Source organism: Pleuronectes platessa, chromosome 6 (assembly GCF_947347685.1).
Source record: "Pleuronectes platessa chromosome 6, fPlePla1.1, whole genome shotgun sequence".
NCBI classification, from domain to species: Eukaryota; Metazoa; Chordata; class Actinopteri; order Pleuronectiformes; family Pleuronectidae; genus Pleuronectes; species Pleuronectes platessa.
In genome coordinates, this window is record NC_070631.1 from 9,831,073 (window position 1) to 9,852,226 (window position 21,154).

At 40.8% G+C, this 21,154-nt stretch overlaps 1 protein-coding gene across 2 annotated transcripts in view; it reads right to left on the reverse strand.

The window, feature by feature from the left end:
* The window catches only part of b4galt5 (UDP-Gal:betaGlcNAc beta 1,4- galactosyltransferase, polypeptide 5), a 31,367-nt gene extending 12,455 nt beyond the window's left edge, over positions 1-18,912 (reverse strand). The window contains exon 1 of one of the 2 annotated variants that reach the window (XM_053424387.1): positions 18,466-18,912. In XM_053424387.1, the coding sequence (XP_053280362.1) occupies positions 18,466-18,571 (106 nt within the window). In that variant the 5' untranslated portion in view covers positions 18,572-18,912. Of the gene's footprint in view, positions 1-4,607; positions 4,740-18,465 lie in introns of those variants that run through there. The other variant, XM_053424388.1, reaches the window with a different exon arrangement.
* Between the last annotated feature and the right edge of the window lie 2,242 nt (positions 18,913-21,154).

Sequence of the window (21,154 nt, forward strand, 5' to 3'; positions counted from 1 at the left end):
AGTTCCAGGCACAGATCCTCCACCGCACTTTCCTGAGGTTAATCACAAAAAAACGGAAAAGGCCAACAAGGAAGAAAATAAAATAAAAAAATCTAAAAAGAAAACACACACACACACCACCCCACCCTGCTTTGCCTCTGAAAGGCAATTAACTCCACATTGATAGCTCAGCAGTGGGAGGTGATCGTCCCTGTTCTGCTAGCTCCCTGATAAGAGCTGAAAGGCCGTTTTTTTTGTTGCACCCAGCAGTAATGGCTGCTGCCAACAAAAGCGAACACAAGCTATGCAAGAACACACACATACATCGAATCATTGCCTTCAGGGTTTAAAGCTGTCCCTCTCAGAAGGTGTCATTTTTACTGCCACTGCCTATCACTGCCACGCAAAGACTAAGGGAAGCAAGGGCAGGGTGTGTGCGAGCATATCATCCATCAGTGAATGCTGAACGTGTGCTATAGAGTTACAAAGGCCGAAGTAATCACACTATCAGCTCTGTAATGCTGTAAATTAGCCATGCATGGCCTGCTGCAGCACCTTATTGGAAAGTAAGCAGGCGATTACTGAAAACATCAGCACTAAATCCCTCACAATTAACTAGAACAGCCACTGTTATTCGAGCGCATTGATCTGTCGAGGATGTTTTGGGATTGGCAGGAGATGCTGATGAGGATTATAGATTTCTGCTGGGATGTAAACTGACTTTTTTTTAAAGACATAAAATATGCATGTTCCTTTTAAAAGATTATTGGATCGGAACTACAAGGGACAAGCATATTATTACCTCCTGTGACCCTCTGTAAGTAAGTGATGCCAAGAAATCCTGAGGCTATGATGGATCGATACACACACACAGAGGCCTCTTGGTCAATACACTATATACACATACACACAACAAATTATATTTTTCATTTTCTTAAATCACTTCATTAATTTTAATATAAAAAAAAACAACTGAAAGTATCAGGGATTTTAATGTCATCTGAGCAGATTACCCTTCATTAACCAATGAATGCCCAACACAATCTCCTCTGTAATCTTAGGTTTTCACCATGCAGGAAAACTTTTAGTATCGCGTCTGTATATATTGTGTCTAGTTTGTGTTTCAACGAAAATACCTAAAGATTAAATCCGTAGGGGGAATGTTTTTTTTAAAACTGAGCAAAACCTCAGAGAACATTATTTTACTCTGTTGAGAGTTTTTTACTATGTCACCAGTAACACTACATACAACCACCAGGGGTCGAAATTACATGTACGCAAAGTCACGGGTAAAGCTGATATGACTACCTACCATTTTAACCTCTGACAAGTAGCTGCTGAAGTGGTTGCAACCAAGAATTGCAGTGTGCAAAGAAAAAAATAACCGACAGCTTATTGTTCAAGGTCAAACACTGTAGAGTTGTACCTAAACAGGAAGCGAGTTCTATATAATGACCTGGTTAACCGATTCAATGTCATTTTCTCTTTTGTTTTGGTAGCATTTAGACACAGGTTTCCAGGTGACAGGAAAAAAAGTTTATTGATCCTATCTTGCATTCTATCATGGAAAAAAGATCACTGCTGTCAAATATGGAATTTATCACTTCCCCATCCATAATGTGTTCCGTCTCACTCGCTGTCTTTATCTTGGTCTCTGTTTATCTTTCACACACCCTTTTCTTCATATCTGACTAGCTCCTACACCTCCAGCCCCCATACATTATATTGTCATGGGTTATGTAAGCAGCAGCCACTCCTAATGCTTTCTCAAGGGGCCATTATATGCACATTTCGTGTGACACATACAACACATGCAAAAGTATTCAAGTGCTGTATCTTTCTTTGCTTTAAAAACTGTTTTTATCTGTGAAGCAGCTGATATCTCACAAAGCTCATATACTGGTACAATGTAATCTCTTGGGAAATTAAACCTCAGAAACCATGCAGTTCTTTTATTCTATGTCGGACCCATCGTTTTCTGAAGTTAACAGATTAGAAAAAAGGAGGAATTGATCTAGTCTTAAAGTGGACATATCAACATCAAACCACCGTTGCCAGAGATTTGGACATGGATTTAAACTCTACATGCTTCATCGAGCACTGAATTTATTAAGAAGTTAAATACAACACAAAATACAGAATTACAGGACAAATATGGAGCGAAACTAGAAAACATACCAAGCCCAACCAGTTTCCTTACGAAACCACATTTAAATTCACTAGATCCTCATTCTTATTTGGATCTGCACCAAATTGTACTTGCCCGTATATCAGTCCCCCTAACCTCCAAACATTCATTCATTATTCTCAGAGAAATCAACCAAATTGTTGAAAAACACCCAATCCATTGATGTTAAAAAAATGTAATCCTGGATCCACGCCCTGATCCGGATTTGCACCAAAATATAATAGGTTCTTTCCTGGCCCATACTACATCCTTTCATGTTTACTGGTAATCCGTATGGTAGGTTATTGTATAATCCTTCTAACAAACAGGCAGATACACAAACAAAAAAAAGGCAGACAAAAACATGAACTCCGTGGTAGGGAAAATGATAAAAAAACAAACACCTGAATAACAAAATACAAAAATCCAATTAGCTTCCAAGACCTGAACACCTCAGTTAACCACAGGCAGGAAGGAAAGGGGGCTAGACAGCAAGTAGGATGTGGTGACATGCTCAAATGCGTCGGAGGAAGCTGGGGCACATCAGCGGTGGAAAGATCCGCCCTGATAAAATTGCTACGTGAATCTTTTCTTCTGAATCTATAGTATACAAACAGACACAAACCTACATAAACTCTTGCATGGCTGATAATGGGGAAAATATAAGTCCAGAGCTAGCTGTGGTCACATAACAAGTCATCAGTAGATCATGAGGATGTGCTCAAACCCAAAACTGCTTTGCGCACACAAACACACTCGCTCACACTCACAAAAAACAGAGCCCCCTTCACACACCACCACACCCCAACTGCGTAAAAATAACTGAGAGGGGAACTACAATTACAAGAAAACCATCATGACTGCATTTACTAGAATCCTCACATCACACTAACTGGAATTCTAAAACGTTGCCAAGAGCTCCATTCCCTGATCGGAAACACAAACAGGCTGACTGGCATACGTGAGACGGAGAATGAAAAGGTTCATGGGAGGAAAAAAAGAAAAGAGACAAAAAAAGTCACGACAATTCTCAGAGCAGATGTCTCTTTGACGGGCTGAGTACTCCTCATTTACTGCAGTAGAAATGATGTCAGCACTCTGTCCCTGGCATCCCACCCACTTCCTGAGATCATCCATACCACTTCTGCTCCCTTCTTCCTTTCCAAATTCCTCCTCTCACGGTCAGTTTCATTCAGTCAGTCATTCATTCGTTCAGCTGGGACCACTTGTACTAAGTCGCTACTCATCACCACGCTGTTTTTCTCTCTGTTGCCTTCATCCACGTGCTAAAGTGACGTGCACATGCAGCGGCTTCAGAAAGTATTCAGAACCTTCCATCTTTGCACAAAACCTGCTCCAGAGCACCCGTGACCTATTTGCATGACATTGACCTCAAGTGTACAGTGGAGACAATGCTCCGAGTGTTTTCAGGTTTCTAAATGTCCTTGAGTGTCCCAGCCAAAGTCCAGACTTTACTGAATTAAAGGACTGAATACTTTGGTAAATTAGTTTCTAAATCCGTTATGATCTTTAATCAATTAGAACAAGAAAGTCCCCTATTCATCCACAAACAGATTTTTCAATGACAAAATCACATGGAATCAGATGTGGGCCACTTTCATATGTAGTTCTAAATCACATATTCTTTCAAATGCAACCTCAGTCTGAACAGCCGTGTGACCAGTATTGGAATTAAGTGCGTTTTTTGAGTCACTCTAGAGCCACAATCTGCAAAAGAGGTGTTCAGTGGGGGACAGTGAGGTTTTAGTCCTACTAAGGTCTTGGGGGTGACATGTCTGTATAAGCTAAACCTGGTCTGTGTTTGAAAGAAGAATGTGTTTAAAAGAGCACACGTGAGAATTCATCCATCCTTTACCTATACCGCTTATCCTTTGAGGGTTGCGTCGAGGCCGGAGCAAAATGTGATAGTAATAAACCCAAAATAGATTAAAGCCCCCTGCGTGATGTCTTAAGATGGAGGTGAAAACATTCTTATTTAGATCAGCTCTAATGTATAACACTGCAAATTCACTTTATCATTCATTTAAGACCCAGGATGGGGTGTAAATAGAGAGGACTCTAAAACAAAACGGTAACAGCCAACTGGTGGCCACCTCTCAGAAGCATTACACTTAACTTTATTTAGCAATTTACTGGCCAGAGCCTGAATATGCATACTGTTTTCACATCTCCTAACAGCCTACTGTTATTGTGTAAGCTCTGTACCAAGATTTCCATCTTAATTAACCTCTCAGCTTAAAGGGTGTTTTCAACAGCCCTGGTTAATCAATGACAGCATCGATTGATTAACCTCCAAACAGAGATAAAACAACACTCCACCTTAGAAGAAAAATAATTGCACTTGACACTGTAAAGATTCTTCAACTTTTTCCACTGACTCACAAGATAAAACAGATGGAGGAGTTGATAACATTCATTTACGAGCTGTGTGGTAACCTACCATGATGTGCAGTGTTATCGGAAACTAGGTGTCATGGAAAATCTATTGAAGGTGATAAAAAAAAAAAGAAGAAAAAAGGATCTTAAATAGCAAATCCCACTCAGACACAGCCTATACAAACACATGCCAGCAGGGACAGCATGAGATCTAGTTTGAGTTCAATTTTGGTCTTGCACTTGTCATTCTGCTCCTCCATCTGCTCTCCTGTCCCAAGTGTGTGTGTGTGTGCGTGTGTATGTGTGTTTGTGTGTGTGTGTGCTCACACGCTGACCCTCCCTTGAATCACTGTGTCTGACAAGCCACTACGTCGACACGGTGGTGCCAGGCCCTTGCTTTTACTCTGCTGCAGGCAAATACTGGGAAACAGATCTAAGGGACGGAAAGTGAGAGATGGAGAGTGGGACACAGACAGATTGTGTATATGCATGTATGTTTGGGTTAGAGCTCTAGAGAGATTAACTTTCCATCAAGATAATGATCACACACATACAGACGTGTCACAAAGTCACAAATAAATGTGTAAAAGAGGAACAAGAACCCGCATCAGATGGCTTGGCCCCCACTGAGTCCTGATATCAGCCTCATGGAGGTTGTCTCTTCACATGAAGGACAGACAACACTCAAACTAAATCCGTGTCCTTCCCGACCTTTACCCACATTCACTAAAAAATGCAAAAGTATTGACTTTTTTTTCCCGACACACACAGTGGTTAACTGGTGAACATGGTGTATTTATTGAGTCAGATATATTTGTGTCTCCTCCCACTTTAAAAAAAAATGAATCATTGGGGAAATCCGTATATCTACAAGTTCAGTATTTAAAGTATCTGTTCTGCTGTTTATGCTAAACAACTCTCACTTCTCCTTTCTTGTAAAGAAGAAGCGTAAATAGGGGGGGTTATTAATCCCACTACCAGCATGATCACCCCGCCCTTGCCAGCAAATAATTCAGGATCATTTTTCTCTGTTCTCACTTACTGTGGATCCCCGTATTATGGTTGAGAGGCTAAGGAAGTTGATGGCCATCTCTAGATCAGTTTTAGAGTGGCTTTCGTCACTTGTCTGACATAAATTATTGATACTCTTCATATTGCCTCATCGGCTGAATCTCTGACATGTGGTGTTCCCCAAGGTTCTGTCCTCAGCCAAATTTTGTTTGTATTTTTCTAAATGTTGAAATATGTAAAGACTGGAAATATTCCCCAAAAAACATTTCTTCTAAATTGTCTCCATTATATGGACCATTGGAAAGCTGATTACTTTCTACAGATTAATACAGACAAAAATAAAAACTTGCAAGTCTGCCTCAGCTGGCACTGTCTCAGAGGTGATGGCCCTTTATCTTCTTCTGTTAAACCTCCCGCCTCTAATCTAGGTATCTCTACAGGCCAGGCTTTGAGGCTAGACCAGCATGTTAACTGTCTGGCTCATGCTGTTGCTACCAGCTGAGGAATGCTGCTAAAATCGTATTGTTTCCATAGCTAGCGAGAGGAAAAGGAGTGAACCTGCATTTAATTCCTCCCCCTCTGATGACTGTAATTCACTTTTTTGCCTGTCTCAGCAACACATTGAGAAGAACTGCTTACTAGTGGTTTGAAATGCTGCTGCCAAGCTTCTGACCAAGTCACCAGACGATCTTATGTAACACTGCTTCCAATTCCAAATCAGGTTCAAAGATGCTTGTGGTTATATTTGGAGGCTTGCAGGGGAAGGCACCTGCCTATCTTAAAGAGCAACAGCAGCCATTTAATACCAGTAGGAATTTGAGTGCCACTGATCAGGATTTATTGTTTTTTCTCACTCCAGACTCAAGAGAGAAGGAGACTGTGATTTGAGGTCACAGCTCCCAAACTTTAAAATGATCTCCCAGTGGATTTTCAAATTGTCAATACTGTGGACACTTTTCAATAGCTTTTAATTTTCCCTGTTTTTGTCAGTTGTATTTTGTTTTTATTTCATTGAGAAGCACTTTATCATGACTCATCTACTATATACTTACTCACCCGCCCAATAAGGAAACAGGTGAAATGATAATTACGCATAGTGGGTCATAGCTTTCAGGTTTTGCAACTGTTAAAAAGGGTTATTGATAAAACTTTAAATCTCAAACATTCAAAACTAACAGAGCTGACCGAATCAGACGCATAAAATAACATTGATGAGGAAAAAGGAGAATGCAAGTTTTTGAGCCCGCCTGGTTAGTCGAGTTTTTTTTCCAGTGGCTCTTGGCTGTTGTACTAAGTGGGCCTGCAGGTGGTGGTGGAGTACCTCCACCATCTTCTGCTGTTTTGGCTTGCAACACTTTTTCAGTTGTCTGTTGCCTAAGACTTAATTTGCTAACCAAACCCTGGCTCATCCTTTCATAACCCCTGATTTCAAAGAATGATTATTACTTAATAAATGCACACTATATAATTACAACTATAATCTTTTCTACTTAACCCGGCAATAATTTGTAACAACTATTGCACACATAGTCCAGTCGCAACCGCAGCACTTAGAGTAGTGAGACATTATGTCGTGGGTACGGTGAGCAGTGATTGATTCCTGCAGTGGCTCCGTCATTCCCTTCTGCCGGCCCACTTCAGCAAGCTTTTTATTTTTGGCAGCTCTCCAGAGCATTCTTGTGTTATTGCAGTCGCTCAGTGCACAGGATTGGTAATACACAGACAGGCACACAAACACACATGGGTACCTGCCACACACAACACACACAATACTGCCACTGCCTATTTTCTCCAGCTCGCCCTATTTTCCTATCCCCGCCCCCAGCAGGCGGATAAGGTCTCCTCACAGCTTGAGGTTACTCCTGTTGACTGAACAAATGGGCCAGAGCAGGCAGCTAGTATACCACTGCACTAGCACAGTGGCTACATAGCTGAGCAAGGTGCAGAAAAAAAATATACACAAATATCTCCCAATGGATTTCTGAATCTATGACACTATCTTGATTTATTTCTACATGCTTACCCGACTTAAAAGCATCAATATCTATTCATTCTGTGTTTGCTGCAGGGGTTGTATCTGATTCATAGTACAATTGTTAGATTAAAACCTGTTCTTTTAATGTGGGAAAAGTGTTTTTTTGGTATCAGGCTTTAAGCCATGTACCGCAGTACTCTGTTTTGTTATACTACATGTATTAAATAATTATGTACACATTAATTGAAAGAAAAAAAAAAGTTTGGTAACTGCAGTTGGTGCAGTTAATATTTCATTAGACTAGATTTTTTGTGTTTATTCCCTGAGGGTTATGTAAACAGCTCAATGTGGAAGTAATAATGATTAACACATTTAAAATGAGCTACAGATTGCTATATGCCACCATGAATCCAGGTCATGACACTAATTGAAAAGCTGTTTATTTGTTTCTTTCGCTGTGCATAAACAAAGGGCGCTGAAGGGTTTTGACTTGTAGTGTGGGATCTGAATACAAACTGGTTCCTGTTGGGGAGTCAAGAAACATTGGCTGAAATTATGTGTATAGTTAAAAGCGGTGATAAAGTTGTTCTAAATTAGAAAATAACAGCGATGTGAATGTCCTCAGTTAATCTGGTATAAACCAATTGAAACAAATCTAGGTTTCTCAACATCATCATCACTCTAGTCTATTACTTAATATTTCTTTGCAGTTTGAGCCTTTTCGAGCAAACTCCAAATACAGATCTAGTAGATGGTGTCACATATTTGCAGTTCACCATCTAGCCTCTAATTTTAGAGGCTATAGTCAAGTACTATTTACAAGATGCTGGTAATTATCCCACACTGACTTTGCCTGATCATCATACAGTGGCAATCAGTTCCAAGCACAGCTTTGCTTTATTACCTAACTCAGCTGCTCCTCTGGGGTTTTATTATAGAAGCCTGTTTAAAGCAGCTCCAACATGAAGTCAGTTTTGTGCTGATTGTTTGCATTCGCTGCCTTGGTCTCCCTAAAATGTTGATGTGGATACCTGAGATCGAGATGGGTGTGTGATAGAAGCTATAGCACCAAGATATCCCCAAACAGTGAGTCTTCATTGGGACTGACAACATACGACGATCAAATGTGTAGCTTCCAAGTCATTTTAAAAAGAGACCACTCCATTGGTGGGATGGGGATGCCACCATAGAGGGATCAGCTAAAAGACAAAAGGGCAAATGGTATAGCCTGGGACACACTGCATCAAAACCGAAGCTGCTATGACACTTTGATAACAATGAAACAACTTCAACACAGACTTGCTGGTCCATATCACATCATCACCACAGCACCTGCAGATACAACGCCACACCAGCACAGCCCCAAGGGTTTTATTAATTCAGTGCAATATTAAGTCAGAGCCTTTTCCCCCTAGTGTATTTATTGTGTTTTCAAAAATATATGAAATAAGACAAAGAGATAAAATTCAATGTCTGAAAGATGATGAGAATCTAAATAAATTATAGATCATAGCAAAAGTATCTGTCATATGGATTTAGATTATAATTATATTAAAGTTTGGTTTCTGGAGTATTCATAGTGTTTCCACACTGGCGCTGAAGAGAGCCCTTCCTAAAGACATTCCAATGTACAAGATGGAGGCCAACAGTTCTATGGCAGCTATAAAAGCTCATATAAAGCTTCAGGAGACTGAGTTAGCCAAATCGAGTGGATTTTACAACATTCAAGTCTTTAGAGAAGGAAATTCCTTTTATGTTACTCTCCCTCCTTCCTGGCTTCAATAAGGAAAAAGACAGTAAATGTCGAGATCCTCTCTTGATATAACTGATCATACCACTGACGCTCATAAGCTTCAACTGAAGTCTAAAATGTATTTTTCCATGGAATGAGGACTGAGATATAAAAAAGATCTACTACTTCTTAAAGGGCATGGTTGGTTGGCAATGTCAAATGATTTATAAATATATATAATATCATGGAATTCATTTAATCTACAAATGCATGATGTCTATTTGAAAACAGCAGGATGTCTGCACCTGTCCAGAAGTAAAGTTCATACAGCCTTTCATTAAACACTTATTTTGGGAAAACATTACAGCAGGTGCTGTCATCACAATCCTTACAATCTCCACCCATCATCCACACAGAGATCAATGTTGCCTTTTGGATTAAGCCTTTCTGGCATCATCACACAAGTTACAGTTCGACCGCCCTAAACCACATGACAAACGTTACCACAGTAACCGTTTCAATAACAAAGGGAGGCCCAGACCAGGTCAACAAAGACTGGGATTCTCCTGATGGGTGATTAGGTTACATAAATGATTAGTGCCTCACCACAAGTCCTTCAGTCCACCCCTGAAATGACTAACAACCCTCCACCATCTGTCTCTGGTCAAATATCCAGACTACAGGTGTTGGACGAGGGTCATCTTACAGTCAGCAGTATAAGACTAAGAATAAGATCTCGTATTTTTGCTGAGCATTTCTACTCATAGACCAAACAGGCTTGAGTTACAGTTGAAGCATCTACATCAGGACGACAAGGTTAGATTTAGAAAAGCAATAGGATCAACATACAACATGAAAAATACAGAAGCTAACAAATGTGTCACACTCTCATTAAATAGAATATTGTAGCTTTCACAGATCACCTGACTTCGTTAAAAATAAAATACACCAACAAGCAAGTTAACGCACAAATGCCACGGATAAAAATAGATAAAGTGAAGCTGCAGTTCCTACCTTGGGGTTGAGCATGAAAGAGGAGTCATGTCAAGAGAAGTAACTTGATAATATTCAAATCTGTTTTACCTTGTGAAATACAATACGAAGTTGTTTTCTAACAGTGGCTATAAAATCTATTAAACTGAGAAGGAAGATGAATTCATTAATAGTTCAGCACTTTGCCTGTCCATGTCCAAAGCCTGAACAGTAGAGAACCCGTTGAGCAATGTGTCTGCATTGTACCATTTCAAATAAGATAATTAAACAGATTGAAAAGGATTTGCCGTGGTTACACAGAGAATATTGTGTACACACTGTCTTTTGAATTTCCCATGCTATTGTATGGAGTGGTTCATTAAAAGGGTTGGCCAAATCAATGAATCAACTGGTTATGCATGTGTTAAGCTGGGTTCTAACTAACAATTAGACCCTACCTTTTTATTAAAGCTAGACAAATATGTTCTTAGGGATTGTCTTTGACTTAGTTGAATTACGTGGTCAACCCCTTCTGAAGCCACAAGCCCAAATTGCTCTATTCTGTGATGTAACGCTGTGATGCAAATCTATCCAGTCTGAACAGGAGACTGCCACATCATGTTTGCTTGTATACGCAAGAAAATATGAATGCATCTGCAGCAATAGTTCCAAAGAATTTACAAAGCATATGTTGTCACCTTTTACATCAGACTAATCTCTTGTTTTCTTCATTTGACTAGGGAAACTACACCCAAAAATGCACCCAGAACTTCCCTTAAACTTAGGCTTAAAGATTCAATGATTAAAAATTAGGTGAAAGGGATCGGTTGGATAGTGTTGTTTTCATTAGTATGTAAAAAAACAATGTCTTTACCATAGAATCGGCCCTTTATACCTAAATACTTTGTATTGAGATCCGGAGCGGAGGCCGCCATGTTTTTTACTGTAGTCCAAAATGGACAAACTAAACACCTTTTGAGTTCTTATGAAAACTCAAGGCTACCATAGGTTCTATTTCACGTTTTGAAGGGGAGGGTGAGGTGATGGGTATTCAGCTGCAACATACAACTTCACCATCGGATGGGACTACATTCTACACTCTGAACCTTTAAATGGTTTCCTACATCGTATACTTTGTATAATTTAAAATTACAAAATGTATATGAAAATTGTAGTGTCTATATGTTGCAAAACACAAGGAAAAATAATTTTACTCTCACAATCCAAACACTTTCATGAACCATGTCCTTTTTAGGGATTAATGTGTCTGTGTATTCAGATAAGCCATATTTCGACTGCGAGTTTGTGTGTGTGATAAGGGGTAGCTAGTAGGGTAAGGGTATCACATGGTCAATGAAAGGCTTTAAAAGGCTTGTTCATGCCGCCGACTGACTCACTAGGTGCAATGAACTCCCACTCTATTGATGTTTAACTAAATTCCTTTGTTAATAGAGTATTTAGAGTCACATGTCCCTGGACTGTGCACTCATAGTTACAGCACTGAGAGGTAACAGACTTCCACAGCAGGGAGATTTATACAAGTGTTAATGGTCTAAGCGCCGAAGACGGAAGAAGAAATAACAATTTTGGAATTGTTTATTTAACTAATGTGACATGTGTTGTTCTGACCCATCAGCGGTAAAGAGGAAGAAGAACCTTTTGAAGTTATTTATACTTGATGTGATGACCTGTTTGCAGTGTACAGATGTCCCAGACAAAGAGACACTGAGTGGCTCTGTCCCAAAAGGACTATAATGACTGTTTCCTCTGGGAGTTGTTGTCACCCAGATCATCGTGGAAACAAGGATGGCATGTTTCTGTGGTTGCCGTGACAATAAAAAGAAGTCAGTCATGGATGGGAACAAGCCCTTAGGGAACCATGGCAACTGCAGTGAAAATGTCAAACGCCAGACCTTTAGTGCTTCAGCCAGAGGAATTTTGGAGATTGAACTATCCAGCTTTCCACGTTTTCCCCTCTTTGCTTCAGATATCAAAGTTTGGAATTAATTGTTACTAAATCAGGTGTTTTAAATGGCTGAAAAACGTATTTAACAATTTATACTATATATAAGTCAAATAAATGGGAACTTGAATTATTCATTGCTATGTAGCATACTGGTCTGTTTACAATGGAATCTATTTGAGGCAGTTTGGCAACAAGTTAATATTTCACCCTGGCTATCCCTAGCCTCTGGAAATTAGCCTTAGGAGGTTCACTGGATTTACCTAAATGGATGGATCAATTAAGGGGCAGAAGGAGTGTGCGAGTGTGTGTGTAAAGGGGGGGTTATAGAGTGGGCCTTGACGACCAGAGATGGAAGGCTTTAAGAGTTCCAGAGAAGCATGACTGCATTTATGGCCGCATCAGCACAGAAGCAGCAGGCCCAACAGGCACAAGTATTGCCTGAGACACTAACCGGTACTTTCTGTGGACACACCTAAACTTGTATGCACAAAAACACAAGCACAGTCCCGCACCACACTAGTGCAAAAAGACAGATACAGCTATCTCCACAGCAAGTGGTTACCAACAAAGCCAGAATTTTTCAAACTTATAAATTGTGAAGAGCACCTTCCTAAAATGACCTTGATAAAACATAGCAAGTAATGATTTGTTTTATTTAAAAATTAGAGAGGAAATGTGGTTTGTTTATCTGATATGTAATCCATCTAGCATTATGAACAAAGTTCAATGTGCAGTAAATTAAACAATACACCTTCCTCCTAAACAAAGTTAATGATTTATAACAATAAGCCAACCAGGGCAACTGGTTCAAGCATCCACACAGCGATGTCACAAACACATGATAATCTCTAAACCAAGGCTAGCTATAGGTGGCTTTTCAATTTCCGTCTAATGCAAAGCACCGAACCACATAGCGCCAAACATAATCTGTCTGATCTTTAAAAGCACCTTCTTACTCGAATGCCTCTCAGCTGCCAGCTGTTATTCAAATCATGATTCAAATGTACCTGGGGCAAGGCCGCCAGTCAATATTGAGCTGGACACACAACATTGCAGGAAGTGGCTGCACAAACAAACAGACAGTGAGGTGGACGGCTCTTACATGTTTAAACTCAAACACAGTGTGGTGGGTGGAAATGTAAATAGTGCTCTGGGGGAAAACGGCTTTCACTTAAACACACTGGAAAGAAAGCGGCATGTCCAGTAGCAGCGACAAAAGTAAAGCACAATGCTATTTGGACTGAGTGATAACACAGAACTCTGCTATAAAAGAAATGTCAAGGTACAGTAGGAAAGATAGGCACGCACAAATCAAAAACGGCTTGTCCCCTCCAATTCAATGGCTTGAAGCAGGGTAGGAAATTAGGAAATTACCAGACTAAATAATACATCTGAGCTGAAAAAGTGAGACCAGGCTTCACAGGATAACACGCAATGACCGGATTCTAAATATTTTAGTTTTTTCTTAGATTTATAATACAACATAAGAAAGCCAAGGCCAGACAATAATGTTAATCCTTAGTTATTTTCGAAATGACAGTTTGCTGGCACAGTGAAGCGGACCTGCCTGTACAGATTACACCTACAGATCTACAATTATTTCCTGGCTGTAAGGGCAGGCAGTGTGCTTACGACCAAAGGTATCGGCTATAATTTGCTTCTGAGACGTGTACTTACTGGCAATCTCCACAACGGTTGTGTGAAAATGATGATAAAGCAGATGGGGCATATGCAGGTTTCAATAAACTAAATAGGAGCTGTAAGGTCACGTCTAAGCCACATGTCTAATTAGGAGCTATGTGGTTATTATAGCATTTAAGCAAAGGGTATACTGCTGTTAGCAAGTGAGGCAAGTGGGCAGCTCCTCAGCTCACCTTTGTACAGTTTGACCATCTATTGACAATAGCTCAAAGCTTCTCCACCTCCGTGCTGGACATTTCCATTCCTCACTAATTGTGTGTATGCATTACCTCAAAATCGAGTGCAACCTGAAAAACAGTCAACTCACTGTTCTGGCTGTCTTAAGATTACACCTCAAAACAAACTCTGTATGCCAAGATATATATATATATATATATATATATATATATATATATATATATATATATATATACAGTATTAGTGACCAACATGCATTAAGCCTTACACATACACACAACACCTCGACACACCATTCATATCGAAGTACGATCCTATGTTCTCCAGAGACAAACGGAGGCAACCTGGCTCCTTGCTCTTCTCGGACATTAAGGTGTGTGTGTGTGTGTTTGCATCTGTGTTCAAACCTATAAATAGAGCCTGTGTCTTCCCTACCTCTCGCTCCAGTGGGATCCTCTCATGTTTTAATTAAATAAACTGCTGCAATCAGGCCCAGCTGTGCCCTGCATCCCCAGCCTGCATCACTCAGCATCAATGCTCAGGGGCAACACCGAGGCCGGGGGTGTCAGTGCATATGAGTATATGGAGTCAGAAAAATGGAGAGAGGAAAATGGAGGGATAGAGGTAGACATGGAGAGAGAGGGAGAGAGAGAGAGAGGGGGGGGGGAGAGAGAGAGAAACAGACTATAAGCTGTGAAAATGGGGCATTCTGCACTGGAGCCACCTGGGTAGCTTAGGAAGCCCTGCTCAGGTGTTCTGGATGGGTTCCCCTATGTGCAAACCAGCAGAAAGAAAGGAGCTCAGCTCATCGCTTTCATCCTTCTCCCTCCATTTCCTGCTCCCCCTTCCCTTGCCCTTTCCCATTTTTCTATTTACTGTCTGTACTCTTAAATATTCAGCTTAACCTTTGCAATGCCCCCTTTCCTCTCAGAAATCTGCTAACATTCAAGGTGTTGTGGTAAGAGCACAGTTGTGGCCCATACTCCTACACGATGATGAGATGTGCAGTATAAACTAAGGCTTTATCGGAAGATGGTATGATGTTGTTGCTAAAGCAGCTACTATGTAAATATAGTTCCAGCTCTTACTTTTATTTTTGGCCTCCACTAGAGTGGCTTTGTATTATTTAAAAGGTCAAATATAAAGTCCTTATTTATCTCAAACTGCCTTTTATGCCCCTAAGTTGAGTCTCTGACTGAAACAGGAAATACTAGCTCAGGCATTTTTAAAGCTGAGGACTAAAAAGTCCATTTTCTTCTGATTGGCAGAACGTCTAGAAGCCTGCGAGGGGCACCATGCTCTGCACTTGTGAGCAGCCTCCTCAAAGTGTGGAGGTTGGCAAAGCAAACTGTAAAAATAAGTAACTAACTAAAGAGAATAAAACTGATTGGAAATGTACATTTCTCAAATCCATCCTTATCTGAGCCTTATTCTGATGAATATGACTGCGGACATTATGAACATCTTAAAACAGGACATCTCTGTCAAATCTTTAGGCCCATTACCTGCTTATTGTGTCACATACTGATGGATTAAGTCTTTAAATCTGAATACGTAAAGCTATTTTTCTGAGATATATACGCCTCTGTTAAATGTTGTACATCTGAGCAATTTGGTAAAATGCCGATTGAAGTATAAAACCTTTGCAAATTAAATTTTCTATTAAAATGTTACTTACTATTGTCAAATAACTGTCCAATAAACCTGTGCCATGGGCTATTTGTATGCTGAAGCACAATAAATACCTATAATATTACACAACTAGACTTTTGGGGCGAACAAGATGCGCTTGGAGCGGACAACTGTATAAAGAAATATGTGATGAGCCAATGTCAGATCTTTCTTGTGCAATGTGAACTCTTAATAGTTAATTTATGGAGAATGCAGAATAAATGATTTACTTGCAACTTTGAACTTCAATCTGTCTTAGCGTGCTTTTAGAGGACAATATTTTCCGTACAGAATAGTGGTTAAAGATACTTACTGGAAGTATAAGTACTAATTAATAGTAATATTGTCAGACAAAAGATGAATCAATACATGTCAAATATTTCTCTGAATCATGGGACGGTTTTCTTTCTTCAATTGTTTCACAATATTCAGAATTCTGAGAAAAGCACCACAAAGACAGTTTTTATGATTTAGGGAGAGCTAATTCGTATGCCAATGATGCGTTGTGGTTTCAAATGATTTTGTTAACTGGCCCCATTTGCTACCATTTGTCTGGCAAGCCTCAGGTTCACTGGTGGAAATCTGACCACAGGAGATGAAACCACAGCCAATGTCTACCCGTCAATATCACTACCAGAAAGTAAATCACACCACCTTATGTAAAACGCACCATCTTCCAACACCCATATGATTTCCCTGTTCAGGCCTGCTGTTAAAACTAAGTAACCCGAGTGTAACAGAATAAACTGTAGCTTTTAGCAGCAGCAACTGAACAGAAAAGCCGCCTTGCTCCTGGTTATCATCTATAATTTATGGACTGGTCCTGCTGGTGCTTGTTCTGTTTCTGAACTAACCCCCAGCAATCCACATGGCCATTACAGCCACTGCACTAGTCAACACCCAGGAGGATGGATAGCACCGTTCTTAGTCAGTCACAAGACACCATCAATACCTGAGCTGGAAAAATAGTGAACAAGTGAATAAAGGATTATTTTTAGCCCAGTCACTCAGCTACTTATTTGCTCATTTGTTTCACATTTAAGGGAATAATTGTTCCCCGTTACTGGGACTCCCGCTGGCTATTCCTGTCAGTAACATTCATGTCAGTAATTCCATATGAGAATTGATTCAATTATTGATTGTGGTGTCCAGAGCAGGTAAAAAGCGTTAATGAATCAATAACCATTTTGATGAGTAAGCGGGACGAGCTCTCTCTTTAATGTTTTAGAACGACTGCACTTGTGTGACATAAAATACAATTTCGATCCAAAGACACCATTTGTTCCAACAATGACAGGCTCTCATTATTGGCTGTGACTACTATGCTGATGGTAAACGTGTTGGAAAATTAAATGATTGTGTCTTGCTTCTGACAACTTGGGGCTATTAGTGTATTTGCCTCACACCTGATCCATGCCCTCTTGAAGTGCATGTTGTTAGGATGGGGGGGTAGCAGATAGGGTTTAAAAAATGCTGCGAGAAAGCCCGACCTCGACAAGCATATCTCTTCAGCCGGCACAGCAGGATACCCAACGAAGGTGATGAAGCACTAAACAAGGTAAATGTTGGAGTGGCTAATTTCCAACTGTATGCCAGTGTTTCCTCAAACATGTATTTGTGAACTTACCTCTTCATTACCCAAATATATATATATTTACACATATATAAATATAAATATGGAGGTAACTGTCTTCTTACGTTTAGACATTGATCCATATTCTCAAATCCAGCCAGTGGAAAGTCAATGCATATCTGGTTGTCGCAGAGTCAAGGACAGAACCTGTCAAAAGTCCACGTTTTACAATAGTCATTAGAGCTATTCATGGAGATAAGCTCTTCCTGTTTTGCTACAATAAAGAAGCAGACGTTTGGACATCACATGGGAGATAATGATGCACACAGCATGAATTATTGCCCTCATGTGTCCAGGCTGATACAGGAAGAGTGGACCAGGGCCTGAGCTGGAGGACATCCAAGAGAGGATAGGGTGAGATACTCCAGAAGGCTGAGCCCCCCCACACACACACATATATATATACACATACACACACACAATGAGCGACAGGAGAAAGGGGAGGGAGGAGATGAGCCACATTGATGAATTATTGATAGGAGGGATTCAGTACATGATATTACCCAAATGCATGCGACTTACAGGCAGCAGATGGTGCAAGGAATGATTTGTCATCCCTCTGCTCAGGTTTCAATACAACCCGCTCTGAATGCTTGTGAATCCATGAGTCATAACGTGACCTCTGACATGACAGAAACACAGTCACACAGACAGGGTGAGGCATGTGGTATGCACATGGGTGAGCTCGGCTAACGACGAGCCCCAAAACCGAATCCAATACAGCGTACGTCCTCCTCCCCGTGGCCTCAGCTGTATGCTTTATAACCACAGCTCTCAGGCCTGCTAACATCAGTGTGATCACAGTCGCCATGATGCTCGTTAGAGCCCCTTTTATTAGCATGGTCAGGTACATGGATATCACCGGACTGAGCTCCAGCATCCAGCTTAGTGGCATCATCGATTGGGGCGGCGATTCGGGCTCGGGAGAGGCGCATGGCCCCCTCGCTCGGGCTGCACCCCCGAGCCGATCTGTCACACATGACCTAACGGCCCGTACGAGCAGCCGTACACCGCCCAAACCTCCGAGCATTTCAAACAACACCAGCGCATTTTGATGGGTTGGGGGGTTGGGGGGGAGACTCACCGATTCCGGGGGCGGAGTAGATGAAGTACAATGCGGTGGTGGACAGCGAAAAGAGGAATATGAGCCCAAATGACCTTCTCCGGAACCGCAGATGTGTCGGCATCATACAGGCAAAGCAGCGGCCAACACACGGGCACGTTTTTTGGGGGTTGCGTTATCAGCGGCGACGATGGAGCGGGTTGTGTCCAGATGTCGGGGGTGGGGGGCCGGCGGTGTGCGGACGCTCCCGGTTGAATGAGCTGAGTGGAGGCGGCGGTCGGTTCTGCGGCAGCCGAGAGGAAACCAGGCGACGAGGAAGTCCGTGTATTTCCGCGACAGGTCGAGGAGAAGAGCACCTCCAGGCTTCAGTCAAGACGACGCAGAATCCATTTCCGAGAGGGAAGGCTTCGGCTCTGGCTCGGCGGCGCACGTCCGGTGTGGAGACGGCGGGCGGTGACAGCAGCGCGGTCGGAACCTGGCCTGGTGTTTTTTTTAGTTTTTTTTTTTTTTGGGGGGGGGGGGTCCTTCTCGTCAGTGAGACACCATCGGGTCGCTCTCACACTACGTCGCTGTAGGGTGCTCGGCCGCTCCGGCGGTTTGCCTGCCTGCCTGCCTTTCAGCCCTATGAATGGAACTGCCCCTCCGCAAAATGAGCAATACCTCGAGTGGGCGTCAACGGTATTCACCAAAAGAAAAAGAAAAAAGCGTACGCGCTCGCAACAGCGTAACCTGGCGACCGAGGTTTCGTAGCCACGCAGTGAGAGTGACAGCCCCCCCCCCCCACACACACACACACACACAACGCAACGTCGTTGCGTGCAAAACATTTACGAAGAAAGACAGTTATAGACTAGCTGAGTGACCTGCAGTTATAATACACATTAATGAGGACGCATACAGAAATGAGCGTGCATTCTGGGTTAGTAAGGCCAGTGCAAGTGCATTATCTAACCCTACTTTGATGAGAAGGCTTCTGTGATGACATCGACAATGAATCCTGTATGTGACATGGAAGATAATCTTTATGAACATGTCAACTTTAAGACTTAAATGATTGCAACCAGCCATAATAGCACATAATAAATAGAATCAAAAGCATATTTTCATATCAATCAGTCTATTAAAGTATAAACTGTTATACTTTGAGTTTTATTTTGTTGATCCGGCTATGGTTAGCTAGCCCGAAAAGGAGCGAGCTAGCTAACAGCTACTTAGGATTGTACATATTTCTCTTTCTCACAAGTAATGGATTGTAAAATAAGACTAACATGCATCTGATGTGCAAAAGTGGCTATGTGAAATGTATGACAGGTGTTCCATAGTGAAAACATATTGTACGGGTTATTTTTGACCCATGTGTCTAAAATGTATGTAGTACAACATTTAAGTTTGTTTAGAAAGTACGGAAGTAAGAAGGGGAAATAATGTTTTTTTTAAATCAAAAACAAGACAAAAGATGATACAATACATTTATTTCCAAAAAAGGAAAAGCTGCAACGATGTAGAAAATAAAAAACTGAGCCGGGTCACTTTTGACCCATGTTGTGTATCAACAAATCAGGCTAATTAGTGATGCTAATTACCCTAATCTGTTTTCTATAATTACATAATCAATTGATTAATACACCAATATTTATAAGATTACTAAAAGTAATTGGGCCACCGTATGCCTTATATCTGCATACTATGTCGTACCGTCTACAATGTTCTGGGTAATTTGTTCTGTACTCATATGTTCTTTCTATTTATATGTTTACACCTGGGACCATAGAGAAACAGCATTTCAATCTATGTCCTGTACATATATGGTAGAATTAACAATAATGTTAACTTTGACCTGAGTTTTACCACATAAATTAGACACAAGGCATAATAGGAATGGCCTGAAATTCCCTAGCTCAGATGCCCTTTAATACAGACATAAGTGACATGTGTTGGTAATGGAGGCTCAATATGTATTCATTTTGTCATGATAAGAGGATTAAGGTTTTAAAATGCTCTGTTCTAATTTTTGGCAAAAAGCCTTAAAACCTACTCGTCTACTTCAAAGTTTGTTTAGATTCTGCTGTCTCAGGTTTAATTAGTGACTAATTTAAAAAAAAGATTTCAAAACCAACTAATTATTTTTTCTATATTTACACTGAAACTGCATTCAGGTTTAGATCTAAATATCGGAGGTCATTACATTGAGTGTTTAACGACACTTTTGAAACTTTTATGCTTTTTTTGTGGCCTTAGGAAACTATAGTGTTAATGTTGGTTTCTACCCACCTTAAATATCCATTAGTATTATAAAAATGTGAATATAGTTTAGATGGGGACATAATTATTATATATTTTTATTTAATTAACAATTTTCCTATTTAATGTAATTTTCAATTCGCGTCCAACGAAATGTGACTCCTTACAAGGTGACGTGTAGTTGTCATACATCTGCAGGGGATTTGCAGGAAGTGCAGGCTACGATAAACCTACAACATCCATGAAACAGCGGGCGGAAGGCTGACGACACACTGCAGGGACTGATGGGAAATTGAGTACGGGAATTATTGTGACTATTAACATTTTATCTGAGCAGTTGAAAACTTAAAATTTAAGCGCTGCAACTATAAGAAGCACATTTTAAACCGAACAGCTGCAAAAAAATTAGCGTGTGTTTGTTTCTCCGCTGCTCATCGATACTGGACACGCTGTGTTGAAACTACAACTC